This window comes from Carettochelys insculpta, chromosome 8, assembly GCF_033958435.1.
Source record: "Carettochelys insculpta isolate YL-2023 chromosome 8, ASM3395843v1, whole genome shotgun sequence".
In the NCBI taxonomy this organism is placed as follows: Eukaryota; Metazoa; Chordata; order Testudines; family Carettochelyidae; genus Carettochelys; species Carettochelys insculpta.
The window spans coordinates 58,254,862-58,271,532 of NC_134144.1; the positions used below are offsets into that span (position 1 = coordinate 58,254,862).

At 41.4% G+C, this 16,671-nt stretch overlaps 1 protein-coding gene across 3 annotated transcripts in view; it reads right to left on the reverse strand.

Moving 5' to 3' along the window:
- The window catches only part of RAB3GAP1 (RAB3 GTPase activating protein catalytic subunit 1), a 50,649-nt gene extending 34,437 nt beyond the window's left edge, over window positions 1-16,212 (reverse strand). For all 3 annotated transcript variants that reach the window (XR_012646371.1, XM_075000837.1, XM_075000835.1), the window contains exons 1-7: window positions 16,188-16,212; window positions 16,051-16,106; window positions 13,407-13,482; window positions 10,315-10,447; window positions 5,584-5,662; window positions 3,715-3,834; window positions 888-1,053 (exon numbers count right to left, since the gene is read on the reverse strand). Coding sequence is in view for 2 of the 3 variants with exons in the window: in XM_075000837.1 (XP_074856938.1) it covers window positions 888-1,053; window positions 3,715-3,834; window positions 5,584-5,662; window positions 10,315-10,447; window positions 13,407-13,482; window positions 16,051-16,106; window positions 16,188-16,205 (648 nt within the window). In the remaining variant the exon portion in view is untranslated. The remainder of the gene's footprint in view (window positions 1-887; window positions 1,054-3,714; window positions 3,835-5,583; window positions 5,663-10,314; window positions 10,448-13,406; window positions 13,483-16,050; window positions 16,107-16,187) is intronic.
- Between the last annotated feature and the right edge of the window lie 459 nt (window positions 16,213-16,671).

The following is a 16,671-nucleotide window of genomic DNA, read 5'->3' on the forward strand; positions in this document are numbered from 1 at the left end:
ACTTAAATTTTGCACAAGTCGGAGGAGCTGGGAAACGGATCAGCACTAAGAAACTTACCAGTGCTGACCAGCTGCCACCTGGTTCCCAGCTCCCCACCACTCTCCAGGACTTGGAACCCATTCCTGTCAGGGGCAGCAGTCTGACTCTACTCTGCCACCCCTGACAGGAGCAGGGAAACTGGCGAGTTTCCCTGCTCCTCTGCATGACAAGGAGCTGGCTCCTGGCAGCCCAGAGCCAGGTGCCAGCTCCCCACCACTCCAAGTCACATTAACTCGAGATACTGAAATAGCTACTTCAAAATAAGGCTGCTACACACAAAAAGGTATTTCAAAATAGCACTTAGCTATTTCGAAATATAGTCTGAACAAATAATGCTTATTTCAAAATAAGTGCTATTTTGAAATAGGTGCTGTTAAGACAGGGAAATAATCCCATATCTTAACAGTACCCATTTCAACATAGGCACTGTTCCTCCCACACTGATGTTTACCAATTTCGAAATAACACCCAATATTTCCAATTTATTTCAAAACAGCATGTGCACTTGTGACAACACCAAAGTTATTTCAAAATAATAGAGGTTATCTCGAAATAATTTGGCTGTGTGGCCATAGCCTCATGGGGCTATAGAACTGGCATAGCATTGGAAAGTAAAGAATTAATGAAAAAATTATTCAAAACAGTATTCAGACCTCACCCATTTAATATGGTTGCTCTTTATTTTTCAAGTCAGCAGACCCTTTAATTAAACTAAAAGAAAAGACAGGTAGACAATCTTTAAAGATTACATTACCTACAGTTTTTTTAAAAACTGCCGATTTGAAAAGAAATAGCCTACATTTCTCTTGGTTAAAGAGCACAATTCCTAGTATACACACATACTTACAATCTTGGATTTGAAGATGTCCAGTAGACCTGATAAATGAGTATACTGAGTCGGCACTTTACGAAGATGAACCATTTCAAAGTCAGTTCGAACTCCAGGGCCCTGACATTCTCCAACATACATTCTTCGCCATTTGTGATGTATTTGCACAAACAGAGGTACTTGACTGCAAAATATTGAAGCCATAAACTACAAAATACTTACTATTCTAATATGTTCAGAACTATATAACCATATGTATTTCAACGCAATTTCAGAAAATTCTATACAGAGGTATAAAGAAAACCACCACCATGCACTGGTATTTGGGCTTAAATTAAAAATTGTTATGTTAAAAAATACAAGTCATAAAATACCACTTTCAGTAACAGAGTTAAGTGAAACATACATCAAATTGTATTAATGTTATCAAATCTGCAACATCATACCAAGCATTTGTCTGAATGCTGACTTTGAGAGAGTTAAAGGGTAAGAATATTTTCTGGATCTCTGGAAGTTTTAGAAGATCAGATTAATTTTATAAACTACATTTTAAGAAATGTATATGAAATCTTAGAAAATTCAGTTTCAACAGTGATTCTAAAAATCTGCAGGTGACACAAAGCTAGAATGGACTGCAAGTAATTTGGAGAACAAGATTAGAAATCAAAATGACCTTGGCATATTGGAGGTTTGGTCGGACAAAAAAAAAAAAAAAGAATTCAATAAAGTACTACACTTAGGAAGGAAAAATCAAATGCACAAACATAAAGAGCAATAACTAGCTATGTTTAAGATTGCTGTAGAGAACCTGGGGTTATAGTGAATTATAAACTGAATATGAGCACACAATATGGGCTGAGAGGTGCAAGCTGTAAGTGGGATTTTGGGTACAGAAGGAAGCTCTAAGGAAGTGCAGAGTGCACGTTGCAATGTATTGGCTTTGGGAGTGGGCTCAGGGCTGAGGCTTGGTATACAGGAGAGGGTTTAAGCTGCTGGCTCTGGGAGATTCACGGCCCAGGGTGATGGCTGTGGAAAGGGGACTGAGATGCCATCTTGTGCCAGACAGCATTTACTGTGGGCAGCTCCAGTCTGCCAGCCCAGCATGGCTAAAGCAGGCTTCCACCCTGCCCCAATCCTATAGCACTCCTGGAAGTGGACGTGCTTCTGTGGCTCCTGGCGGTGGGGAGGCACAACGCTGCCCCTCTCTGACGACACCACCCTCTCAATTCCCATTGGCCACAATTGCCTGTTCCTACCCAACAGGAGCTGCAGGGATGGTGCTTGCAGGAAAGAGCAGCATGCCGAGACTGCCCCCCATACCTCCACAGGGACATGCGGCTCTGCTGGTCACTTCCGTGAGTGGCATGGGTCCAGAGCAGGCATGAACCCTGCTTTAGTGACAACCCCTGCTACACCACTGGAGATTGTGATCAACTGGGAGAGTCTGCAGGATCTACCAGTCGATTGTGATCAACCAGTTGGTGACCACTGATACAGTTCTATTAACAGGAAAGCCATGTGAGGGATATAGGATGTAGCTGTCTGACTGTATTTAGTATTAGTGAGGCCACAGCTGAATAGTGTCCAGTTTTGCGTGCCGCACTTTAAAGAAGAGGTGGATAAACTGGAAAGAGTCAGAGTACAGCCAGAAAAATAAGAGGTTTAGGTCTGAGGAAAGATTATAGAAAATTTGGCATATTTAGTCTTGAGAAAAAGAGACACAGAAGAAGGATCTGACAACAGTTACAGAGAACAGTGATCAACTCGTATGTGTACACACTGAACAAAAGACAAGGGCTTACCATACAGCAAGGGAGTTTCAGGTTAGATACTGAGGGCTGTATCTAGACTAGAAGGTTCTGTCAGCAAACAGCCTTTTTTTTTTTTTTTTGCCAACAAAACCTTTAGAGTGTCCAGATTCCCACAGGCATTCTGTGGACAGCAAGTCAGCAGAACACAGCACTTTTGTTGATAGCTGCACCCTACTCACCACGAGAAAGAACGCCACTGTTGACCAAAAGCCAGTCTGGATTTGCTGGCAGGTGGGTGGGGGTCCTTCTATTGCCAGAAAGGGCTTCCAGAACACTGGGCAACCCTATCTGCTGTGCCTCCAGTTGGCTGTTTTGCCAAGAGCAGCCAGGCAGTCCAGCTGCTCTTTGTTAACAGAGTGGATCTGCTTGGCAGCCTGGCCATGATCTGTTGACAGAAGTTTTGTCAGAAGACATCCTCCAACAAAACCTTCTGTCAACAAGTCGTTCTAATCTAGACATAGCCATAGTCTTGGATCGACTGTTGCATTTAGATTTGGAGCCGTAGTAAAATTGCAGAATTTCATATTAGGAAAAAGCTCTCTCAACTTAAGGATAGTTAAGTACTGGAATAAATTACCAGGGAAGTTCTGGAATCCCTATCACTGGAAGAGTTTAAGAACAGGCTGATCAAGCACCTGTCAATAAAAACGTGGTCCTGCCTCAGCACACAAAGCTGAACTAGATGCCCTTTCAAGATCCCTTCCAGCCCTACATTTCTGTGAAAATCATGTCTTCTAGACCAATGTCTTATGTTTTTTAATATTTAAGAATAAGACATTTTCCGACACTTTGAAAAACCCTACAGAACAGAAGTCATACATGTGGTTCAGTGCATTATAATAATTATTTGTGAAAACGTCCCCATGCTATTAAGGTTAGATCATGTCTCCACTGAGACACATTTTTGTTACTTTCTGTGGCAATATTAGATTTAGCCTACAGTGTATGTTGTTACTATTAATTTAATATTTTTCCTTACTATGATGCATGTTCTAAGCTATAATGAAAGTAATGTCTGTTAGCTCTTTACTTACCAGCCAGTGTTCCCCAATGCAATTGAAACTGAACTCAGAAGAAGGTTACATTTAGATTCACTAAGAACTGCATCATGATTTGCTGCTGGAGCAATAACCACGAATTCCCGTAAGCCATACCTAAAAAAGATAACATTTCTAGTAAGTTACATATGACAAATAATTGCACATTCTTCATTCAGTCCTAGGTCGTTTAGAATACAGCTGTAATCAATTTATTTAACTATGGTTCAACTTCCCTGGTCTGGTATCCTCATGACCTGAGTGTTTCCCGACCAGGGATGATCAATTCTGCCCCCATGCTGGCCTCCAGCCCCCTGCTTCTGGGCTCTGCTCCCCATTTTCACCCATGGCTCCCCAACTCCCCCTACCCCCCAAAGGCTCTCCAGCTGCCAGCCCTAGCCACCCCTCCAACTGTGGCTTCCCGGGACCACAGCTTTCTGCCTTGCCCCAGCCACTGCTCACTACTGCTCCCAGCCTGGGCTCCTTGGCTGCTGCTGGCCTTCCCCTTGCCACCACACCAGCTGTGGTTGCCCTGCCCTGCACTCCTGCCAGTGGTCTAGCCAGCCCTTCCTCCTCCCAGCCCCAGGACTCTGTGGTCCTGCCAAACAACGGATGTTGCCAGACAAGAGAATGCCAGATTAGGGAGTTTTAACCAGTAGTGCACATTGTGGAAGTAATATAATGATAACTAATTAGTACTGCCTTAAATATTTAAGCGGCCTCAGAAAAGCCAAACTATTGATGTCCATTTTGGATTTTCAATTCATTTTTAAAAATATTTTAAAAAATTATACCCAAACATTATTCCTTTTACAGCGACTTTTACAATTTGTGTGCTGGAGTATATTATATGTTATTACTTATATTCTACACCAGTGATTCTCAATCTACCACCCAATCAGCACAGAGCTGTGGCTTCTGTGACGTCCTCAGGGTCAAACTGGTAGTATTAAATATGGCCTACAGTGATTAATAGGATGAGAACCACTGTTTTAAATAAAAGGTATATTAGACACAAACAATAAATACAGTCCTCTGCAACATGTGCAGTGATATACTCAATTTGAAATGCAGACAGTGGAAAAAGAGCATTGTATTACACATTCGGGCAGAGATCGCTGTGCTCTTCATTTATGCCTAGTGTGAAATACAAAAGCTCACATGAAGATACCATACTTTAATTTCTTACCCAAAATTCTGATGGAAGAGAAACAGGAGGAAAAAGTTAATATACCCAACATTTATGCAAACTACAATTTAGTTGCACAACAACTTTCTGCTTTCCACTTCTATTCTTTAAGTGATCTAGAATTAAATAAAAGCATTTTCCTTCTACCCAAGTCTGCAGCCAGGATGTAATCCTGAGTTTGTAGCATCAGACTCTGACCACAAAGAGACTTGTGATAGCACTAATTCTGCTTCACTGCAGAAAGGAGTGAAGAAGCTGAAAGGAACATAGTGCCTATTTAACTGCAGTATAAACATACTTTTTGTTATGAATGACAAAAATATTGAATAAAAAATTAAGATGTATACATCTTGCTCTGATATGAAATAAACTAATACTTGAAAAACCTTCGCCGGAAATGTATTTAACTACCTCTTGAACTATTTGACACTTTTAGTGGCATATGTACTAGATTTTAAAACACTGAAAGCTTTTCACTTAGTTATAATTTAAATCTTTAGCTCATTACAGTTAGCTAACTGTTCCAAATACTGTGGTATGATTGGTGATGATTTTTGAGACTCAGGTCTTAAACAAGAAGTGCTAAACAAATACCCAATCTGATCACTGAAAACTGTCGAAGTAGGATATATGTTAAAATGTAACATAAGGAAAAAGAATAAAAATTGTATACATACCATCTCACTAGACAATGGGCTCTAGGAGGGAAATCATTGTTCATGCACAGCAAGTCTTGCATAGATAACGGAAGGGCATCTGTGAAACAATTCGGTAAAGGTAAGTGTCAGTGTAATTTTACTACATCAAGCAGATATCTTTTATATGTGAAATGCAAAGATAAAAACAATGAGAGAAGGTCCTTTAGCTGGTTGTAGTCTTTTTCAGCAGCCTTTCAGGTTCATTTAGATAAGACTAGAACCTTTGGAACAGAAAACATTTTTGTCCAGTAAACTCAAATTCACCTTGATGTTTTTTTCCCACACTGCAGATTTAGTTCCTAATAGAGCAATAAACATAACTTGGTGTTCACCCTCGACCCCAAAAACTTCAGTCCCTAGAGCTTGTCTTCCTATTTTTAATGCTTTAATATTTTCCTCCCTGAATTCATTTCAACACTTTAACATGGTATTTATTGATCAAAGATATCAAAGAATAATGCATTACAAAATCTATATTAGATATGCATGGACAAGTATTTTTTTCCCCAAAAATGCTGTTTAGCATCTGGCAAATATTAACATTTGGTAATACACAGACATGAAATATTTTCATATCACATTTCACTGTCAAAGAATCTCAGAAGTGATAATACTTTTCTATATTTTCAAATTGAAAATCCTCTGTTATATTTTTATAGCCTCTCTAATCTCTCTCAGCATTTCAGTCACTATAATTATCCTCGTCAGTAACATATTCCTACTGCTATATTCATATTATTAAGAGTATGCAATTAGTATACACAACGATTCTATGGAACAGTTTGATTCTATGCTTTCTTTCATATATAGTGCCACTTCCCATCCAGCACCACCTATTCTGTCTCTCCGATATATTCTGTCCCTTGTTTTATTATGTCCCATTGCTATCCTGATTCCACTAAGTTTCTGTGATGCCTGTTATATTTATATTCCCATTCAATACAGTAAACTCATTCGTATCCAGCAGCCTAGGGACCGGAGGTTGCTGGATATTCAAATAGTCTGGATAACAGAGAGGTATACTGAACAACGCATAAGACTTAAAGAAAAACAAGATTAGACATTAAGAAACAAACAAAAATGTATGCACAGTACTTTATTTACCAACAATAGTAGTATTGTGCACTGTAAACTAATACTGTGTTCGATGTACTTATTTGTATTTATTTTCACCATACTGTATTTACGGAAAAGGTAACTAAAATTTAATTTTGGTTAAAATGCCAGTTATTTGGCAGTTCTGGATGACAGAATGCCACATACAAAAGAGTTTATTATACAAGGCTCTCTAGTCCATCCATATTTATTATTCAGACTTTTAGCTTTTTTATATAAGCACCTTAAAGACTTGTCACTACTTAACCGTCTGCTATTACCTGATGTAATTGAATAGGACTCTTTCATTTGATGGTTTTCATCTGATATTACCCATATCTTGTCTTCCTTCCTCTCCTCTTTACTAGGACAAAGAATCTCTAATAGACCCTCACTTGTCCAATCCAAGTGCTCCTCTGCACCTGCTGACTTTCTCCCAGCTCTTAGTTTAAAAACTGCTCTACAACTTTTTTAATTGTAAATGCCAGCAATCTGATCCATTTTGGTTTAGGTGAAGCCTATCCTTCCTACATAGGCTCCCGCTTTCACCAAATTTCCCCAGTTCCTAATAAATCTACCCCCACACCCCATATGCCATCAGCTAATCCACGCATTGAGACTCTGCAGTTCTGCCTGTCTACCTGGCCCAGAACACGGAACTGGAAGCATTTCAGAGAACGCTACCATTTAGTTCCTGGATTTCAATCTCCTTCCAAGCAGCCTAAATTTGCCCTTCAGAACTTCTCTCATATCCTTCCCTACGTCACTGATACTGACATGTACCACAACCACCAGTTCCTCCCCGGCACTAGCGATGAGTCTTACTGAGGTTTCAAGAGATCCACAACCCACACACCAGCCAAGCAAGTCACCATAGGGCTCTCCCAATCACTGCAAATCCAGCTGTCTACATTTCTAATGATCAAATCCCCCATTACTAATACCTGTCATTTCCCAATAACTGGAATTCCCTCCAAGGGAATCCCCAGTGCAAGAGGATGCCACAACCTCATCTGAAGGAGGGTCCCAATTATTGGATAATTTCCCTCTGCTCCAACTGGGTGTTCTCTTTCCCTGAGCCTTTCACTCTCCTCAACAGAACCAAGGATGTCTGACCAGGGGTGGGACCATTTTACTGTGCCCCAGAAAGTCTCATCTGTGTACTTACCACTCTTAGCTCCTCTAATTGAGCCACCCTGGTCTCCAAAGAACATACATGGTTTCTGAGGGCAAGGAGATTCTTGCATGGAATGCACACATGCCACCTGCCAAAAGGGCTGGTAATCAAACATTTAAAAAAAAAAATCAAGTGGTTTTTGTTTTAAAGAAGATTAAAGAACACGAAGTGTATCTAACCCCACCTAATTCCCTCACCAAACTCCCCTAGTAGCTGGTCCTGTTCACTGGCTCCAATGGTCGCACAGGACCAAGCTTTTTATAACCCTAGTCTTCCTGAGTAGCCCTGCCCACAGTTAAGGCTTGATGGGTGTGAAAGAGATTAAGTGTCAAAGCCTGATTAAAAAGCTCTCGCTCTTGCCTAGCACGTTACTAGCCTCAGCACATGGACTTCCAAACAAACAAGCTCAGCACACAGGATCTTTCCAGGCAACCAGCAAGCACACCCCTAACACAAGCACTATAAGTGATCCCCGAACTTCACCAAGATCATCATCAAAAGCAAGCTCCACACAGATCAAGACAAACTAACTTAAAATGGTGGCAGATTTGACCAGAACAACACATGCAAAACTTGCAGCCATATCTCCACTGATTTAATGATCATTACCCCAACAGGATAGCATTCATGGTCCCTACGCATGGCTGTCATGGTACGTAGTCTCTCTCATCCAATGTTCCAACAACGAGATGGTTGAGACTACACAAACACTACACTCTAACAAACTCACACAGAAAAACACTAAGACCACAAAAAAAAAAAAAATCAATCATCTGTTGACACTTTTCACAAAACCATCACTCCATATATGCTCTCCCACTCCTTATCCTCAATAGACACCTACACACCATTTCCAAAAACTCAGCATAAATTCATAATTCTGCTAGACACCAAAGAACATGCTCAGGGACATGGTTTTGTGACTCAGTAAAGCAATCTGTAACCACTAACTCTCCTTTGTCCTATGAATGCAGAGGTGTTAAGTGCCCAAATAGTTTCTTCCAACATGTGTTAACTCCTTATGCTTAATCTACCTTGTACCAATCTGCAAACTCTGATTATCTTTCCTACACCAGAAAAAGGGCTGTATGGAGCTCAAAAATCTTGTGCCTCTCATCAATAGAAATTGGTTCAAGAAATATCATCCACTTTGCCCATCTTGTAGAATGCATGTATGAATTCAGCACAAGACTCTGAAATAGTCTAGAAACTAGATGTACAATTCAAAATTTATACACGGGTCAGTGTTAGTGTTAGGTAACAATACACAGTTTCATATTATAACTACATAAATACTATGACAGAAATAAGTGGCCTAACAAAAAGAGGACGACTGAATAGGTTAGTTTTCCAAATTCTATGCCCCAACTCCTCCTGTAGCCTTCTGAAAGAAGTTCAGAGACTGATTTTCACAGATACTATGCAATTCCAGCCCTGCCTGAAAAAAGGGAACTCAGGACATTATAATGGTTCAAAGTTTGTAAAGCACTTTTGAGATCCTCTAATAAAATGAAGAAATATTCAAAGTACTTTATAAATGGATGCTGTCATTGTGAATATTACTATTTATACAGATTCATGGACAATACCAGATTTCTTTTAGTTTATGCACATATGTATACAGGTTGAGATGCGTCTTTTCTGACTTAAAGAAAACAATCAAGGTATTAGCTTAATACAAATCCTGTTAGTCTGGCAGTTTGCATGACAATGACAGAAAGGCAGAGTTGCGAAAAGGCGCAGTTTTCACCTGCCATAAAACAAATATAGACACAATTATTAGATATAAGTAGTTGTTTAGAAGAGCTATTTAAGTTTCTCCATCTCACTTGTTATTCTATGAATAAATTTAGAGGTTTCCACCCCCATAAAAAAGGAGGCAACAAAGAGAAAATTTAGTTAGGCTACAATAAAAAGAACTTTGCAAGCTTGACAATTCCCATTTAAATTGATCTGTTTCCATTTTGTTTAGCTATGATATAAAGACACACAAGAATAAGTATTTATATATCATCAGATAAAGATCTGAAAAACTAGCTTTTTGTATGCAATATAAAAAAAGTTTATCAATGGGCACATACTTAACACTTGCTAATTTTGCTTTTTAGAACAAATTAACCACCAGACAGCTGAATTTTAAGGACCCTTACATGTATAACCTAACAATAACTCATTCTTAAATATCAATTTCAAAGCTGAGCATAAAGTGGGGAGAACAAACGAACAATGCTGCATGGAAACGGCAGTTTCCAAAATATTTAAAACAGACACACAGATTATGGTTTGGGAATATAATCTGCAGATCTTTCAAGTTTCTAGGCAAGTCAAATAAATGTGCTGCAAGTTTCACACTATATCATCATGATATAGTGAAGAGTAACTTCTGAATGCCACCTACCCTACACACATTTACCACCTATAAAAGAACTATCATTCACCTTCTACTAACTCCTCTTTCCCATCTTTGTCACTGGCTTCTTCCACAAGATAGTGATGAGTTATGGAGAATCTGAAGTCAGCAAATGAAATTTCATCTGATTTCTCCTCCCATATGCCAGTGGTATATGCACCCTATAATTAAAAAGGGAAAGGTATTATTTAGTCACAGAGACTTAGATTAACCTTTATCAGCAATAAAGTATGTTGTCAGTATGAACTACAGAATTAATCTTTCCGGCATGGATAATAAATACGTATTTTATAGAGTATCATATTTTATAGATTAACGAAAAGGGAGTCCACTCTACAAAGTTAACCAAACACAAACAAAATCTTGCTATGATCAAGTCTGTGAATTTCAAAGCTGTAGTTATGCTAAACAAACTCTAGATAAACAACCTACAGATTTATCTGGCCATTCAAAGACATTTACACATCCCTCCTACTTTAAAAAAAAAAAAATCACAGACTTCAGAATGTTCAGTGCTGTGCTGAAAGACAAAAATAGCTCCTTTAGGAGATTACATTTTGTGTATGTTCCAATATTTGGCATACTTTTCTGTTTCTAATATTCAGCTTGGATCTGCTCTTGTTTCTAAGTAATTGCACAATTATACCCTTTAACATGTAGCAATATATTAACAGTAAAGACTGAAAGTATTAGATTGGATAACCAAATTTTAACCCTGAAAACTGTGTCCTGACCACCAAATTTAGTTGCATAAAACTCCCTTTGAAAAATGTAGCCGCCATCCCACCCAGTACTAAAGAATTTTTCTACATTGTTATGCAGGATCTGGATAGCTTCCTGTTGGGTGTACTTTGCTCAGAGGAAGAATGCTACACAGGCTAAGGCTACATCTGCACTATAGCCTTTCAATATAATCTATGTTGCTCAAGGGGAGAAAGGAGAGTTAATGTGAGTGCATGCCTGAGCAGCACAACTTACAGTGCTGGGGTGGGGAATCACCGGCCCCCGCAGTCTGCATCCAGCTCCCTAGGCTGGAGGCTCCCCTCCACAGCATCCAGCCAATGTCAGGGTGGGAGTTGTGGAACTCCAAGTCTCACAAGCTGGAGTCAGGCAAGCTGGGGCCAGATCTCGATCATGGGCTCTCCAGAGGGACAGGGTGGTAAGGGGACAGGAAGCATTCCCCTAGCCATGGAAGGAGAAGGGAAAGGCGGAGCAACAGCAGCCGCACTTCCTGGAAACTTTATCCCGCCAGCCAATCAGGGTAGCAGAGAGTGGTGTGTGGGAGCAGAGGGAAGAGAGGAAAGTGAGGAGGTGCCGCACAAGTAAGATGCGCCCCCATCACCCAGACACCGAGCCCCGAGACCACTCCTGCACCCTCCTTCCCACCCAGACCCCCACTCCCACACACAACCTGCACCCTCCCTCCTAGACCCTCCCCCTTGCACCCTCACCCCCACGCAGGCCTCCCACTCCCAGCCCAGTTCCTGGCAGCCCCCTCCCACTCTGAACCCCTCATTTTTGGCCCCACTCCAGAGCGCAGAGAGGCACACAAAATGTAGTGGCCCTGGCCCCTCCCAGGCTCCAGGGCTGGGGTGCAAGGGGAATGAGAGTGTCTCTTTTTTTTTTTTTTGTTGTTTTTCAGTCAAGGACCACATGGGTCAGTGGCTCCACAACCAAAGAAAATGCCCCCATCCCCAACTTACACCAACATAAGCCCTCATGTGCACAAAACAATGTCAACAGAAGTGCCTCCCTTGCTAACACAGCTTCTGCCTTTCACTGAGGTTGTTTGCACTTCGTTGCATTGAGACACGCTTCTCACAACAACAATTGTCATTATCTGTACTAATTAGGCCTCAACTGGAGGCCCTGTATCCAGTATCCGGCACCACATTTTAAGATGTGGACAAACCGGAGAAAATCTGGAGAATACAAGCAAAAATTATTAAAGGTCTAAGAAAACATGATCTATAAGAGACAATTAACTGAAAGCATTGGGTTTAGTCTGGAAAAGAGAAGAGAGAAAGGACACGATAAATAGCTTTCAAGTATCTAACTTTGTAAAATGATTTTTACAAGGAGGAGAGAGAAAAATTATTCTCCTTAACCTCTCAGAGTAGGACAAGAAGCAATGGGCATAAATTGCAGCAAGGGAGGTTGGACATTAGGAAAAAACTTCCTGCCAGGGCAGTTAAGAACTGGAAAAAACTGCCTAGGGAGGTTGTGGAATCACCATCACTGGAGATATTTATGAGCAGGTGAGATAAACATCTGCCAAAGATGATCTACAGGGTGCTTGATCGTGCCCTGAGTGCACAGGACTGGATTCAATGACCTTTTGAGGCCCCTTCCAAATCTAGTATTCAATTATAGTATCACAGGATCCCAGCAGCAGTGACTGAAACTTGAGCAGGCGGCCAAAGCTCAAACCCCACCATCCCAGGCACTGGGATCAAAGCTGATGCTACAGGGATTTGGCCCCGGACTCGCACAAGTTTAACCCAGCCCATTAAAAAGGGGCAGTAGCCCACAGTCTGAGAACCACTCTATTATGCTAATGGGAAAACTCTTGGCATAGAGCATTTCCATAAGATGCCCTGCAGATACACAGTTGCATCAATATACCTGCGTCACTCTTTGTGTAGATATTCCCCAAGTATTTTTTAGACTTTAAGGAAGGGATAGTGCCTCAGCCACAACTATATCCTCTGTAATACAACCTGAGGAGGCTTGTGAAACCTTTAGCCATGCAAAATAATGGCTGAGTGCCATGAAATGGGAGACAAACAGAGATCCTTGAGAACTCAACTGGAAACCTGGACAGTGCCCCTCCCACTCTGAATTCAGTAACAAGAACACCAGAGCACACGTGAAGGTCTACTTACCAATACAAAGTGTTCTTGGGAGAAAACTACTCTCAATCACCATTTGACAAGAAATTCTGATCACACACATTCATTTCTGCAAGTAAAATTGTCACTGAAAACATTCTCTCTACAAGTAATCTTAAATTATTGTCTGCCACTTACAAGATCGTTTCAAGTGTAAATAGGAATGCACACTATATGATATATTCCATCTCCAATTCTGAAACACAATTTCAGAAGCAATTAAACTGACCTTTTCTAGAAGCTTGCCTGAAGAAATCCCAATAAGTTTCCAGTCATTTAAAACTTCTTCAACTTTTGAAATAAATCTAGTGGAGAGAAAAAAATTAGTATTTCCTAAATAGTAATCACATTAGAACATAAGTCCTTAAAAATGACAATACAGTGAAATTACTTAATTGATTGATTGATTAAATAAGACAGAGAGAGCTGTGCAATTCATACAAACAACCCTACAGAGAAAATCGTTAACTTATTTTAGGATTTTATACTATTCTTTTTTCTCTATTTCATTTATACTGAACCTTACTCTGAGTGTCTGACTGTGAGCCTCTTATGGGCACGTCTTTCAGATTTCCATTTCTCTGCCCACCAGTGTAAAATAATGGGCTCAATCTGATACACAAGATTCAGGCACAAACATTCCATGGAGCAGAAGATGTAGCAGGAGACCCAAATTATATTGTAAAAATTAAGTAAACTAACAAACAGAATTATTTTACCTGTCTCACCAACCTGCTCCGAAATTCTACACCTGGCAAATTAATTTTTAAATAATCTATTTACAGGACAATACAGAGATGTTTAGGTCACCCAGCATCTGAACTGGGCCGCATGTGGCCCATCAGGTTTCTCTATGTGACCTGCGAGACATTTTCTATATCACTGCCCACACGCACAGTTGCCAAATACCACTGTTTTCCATCCAAGTAGATGTAAAGCAAGGGTACGTGAAGTGAGGGGCATGCTGATTGCACACAACATTGACTGGGAGCCCTGCGCTCCCTCTGCGCCCAAGTGCTGCTACAGTTCAATCAGCACACCCTGAAAATTCTAGGTATTCAAGCACAGTTAGCAAAACTACCCTATCCCAAAAGACCGCCTTTGTTAGGACAATTTGTAGCCCACTGAGGTAAAGGAGGGTCACTTATGTGGCCAACTTGGAATGAGAATAACGACCAGACTGAGCAGGAAATCTCCCTCAAATATTTCAAAGATGTAACTAACAAATGCACAAGACACACCATACAGCTACAAAAGGTGTAACTTTAGTTTATAACTCTGGTTGACAGTGAAATCTCTCAGAATTTGTTCTTAATTTAGAAAGTCACCTGAGTTTTCTGTAGCAACAGAAACTGAATTCAACCCAACAAACATTTGTCACCACACACAGTTCTGAATAGTTTCCCACAACAGATTTCATTACACTCAGAAACACAGAAAATCCAAATGACCGAGACAACAATTTTAAGTCAATATATCAACAATAGCTGCAAATAGTGTTGTTCTTAATCTTCAGAAGATGAAAATGCATACTTAAACTAGTTATTAAAAATAATGGGAAGCCAGATTCTGACAGCTATTTTTGTTCGAGAGACTTCATTCTTTCAAGCTCCAGTGAAATCACCAAATCTCTCAGAATATTATGCATCAATTAGAAATACTAACTTTAAACAAAATTCCATACCATGAATTATTCATATAGCAATCCCAAATGAGATTTTCACACACAAAAAGACCATCTTCTACCATAAAAACTAGAGATAGAATGGGCCGACAAAATCATGAGCCTACAAACTATGTAACGCAACATCGTCCTTCAAAGTCTATTTTCTGGTATTTTATATCATCATGTTTGCTTTAAGGGAGTTCACTCGCACATGCAAACTTTGTGATGGGTCTGATCCTACTTCTACTGACTTCACTAAGAGTGAGATTAGGCCTCACAAAGAGATCAGTTTTCTTTATTGCTCATTCCACTTGCATACAAACTAACCCTTCGATCAACTATTGTATTTCTGAATTTGTGTCAGATGCAGAAATCCATTCCGTACACTCTGACAGGGGTGCACAAAGAGGGGCACAGCACAACCGGCTGCTGGATCTCAAGCTCATCTAGCTCATTAAAAGTTGAAATATGTTCCTATTTTTATGTATGCATACCCACATTTATATACCTATTGATAACATTTTTACATTCTACACACTTATTTTCTTATATGTGCTGAAAAGTGTTTTTTTTCAAATGAACGTAACTGATATTTCCATCAGTTTGGATTATATTAGAGGGGGCGGGGCTGCTAACTGCAGGGGTGAAAAGTGGGGCCTGATATAAAAAGTTTGCTAGCGCCTGCTCTCCAGTACTATTTTAAATAAGCGAACAAGAAAAAAAAAGATGACTAAACGTCTGATGCTATAAAACAAGATAAACTGTTCCTGTCAAATATTTAGCTTGGCAAAACCCGTAACTGGATTCAGGAAACACCACACTGCACACACTGTGTCTGGAATGGTGCAATATCACGGTAAAGTAATTCCTGTCCAGAAACCCTGTCCCTGTCTTAGCTTAGCTGAAAGCCACCACCCCAGCGCTGCCAGCAGTGAGAGAAGAGCGGAGGGCCAAGGCTCCAGCCGGTCGGCGGCTATTGTGCCCCTGGATCACTTAGACCGAATCAAAGCCCAGGCTGGTAAATGGGCTGCTGGCTTCCTACCCCGGCACGCCCCCCAAGCCAACACACTCCGGGGTTCAAGAGGCGGGGGAATGTGTCACCAAAATGCCCGGGCGTGTGGGGCTGCGCTGTGCCACACTGCGATTACAGGGAGCCCCTCTCTGCGGGCCCCTTCCCTAAACTCGCAAGCGGGCGGCGGACTCATACCTTTCCCACTCGGATGCGGTGGTGAAATCCGTAATCTCAAACACGTCGGACTCGGGCTGCAGGGAGAGAGCGGAGAGGCGGTGAGGGCGGGCTAGGAGGAATCGCTGGGGAGTCGGGGGGAAGGGCAGGAGACTCACCTCGCTGTCCGCCGCCATTTTGCAACGCCGGGCACTGGGCCGTAACGCGCTGGCTCACGGGAGATAGGAGGGGGGCGGGAACAGGAAAGGAGGAGTAGGACGGGGACTGTAGTCCGAGCCGTAGGAAATGCTGCGGTTATAGGGTTCGCGCAAAGGGACAGTCACTGCTCCCTGTCCTACATCGCGTCCCTACACCCCACAGACACACTCCTCGACCCCTCCACTCCAAACCCCTCCTCGCAGACAGTCGCTACACAGCCTTCCTGAGGGACAGCCTTGTGCACCCCTGTCCTGAGAGACAGCCTTGTACCACACACCCCTCTCCTGAGAGACAGCCCTGTCCCTACACTCCTCCTGAGAGACAGCACCCACCACACACCCCTCTCCTGAGAGACAGCCCTGTCCCTACGCTCCTCCTGAGAGACAGCACCCACCACACACCCCTCTCCTGAGAGACAGCCCTGTCCCTACACTGCTCTGAGAG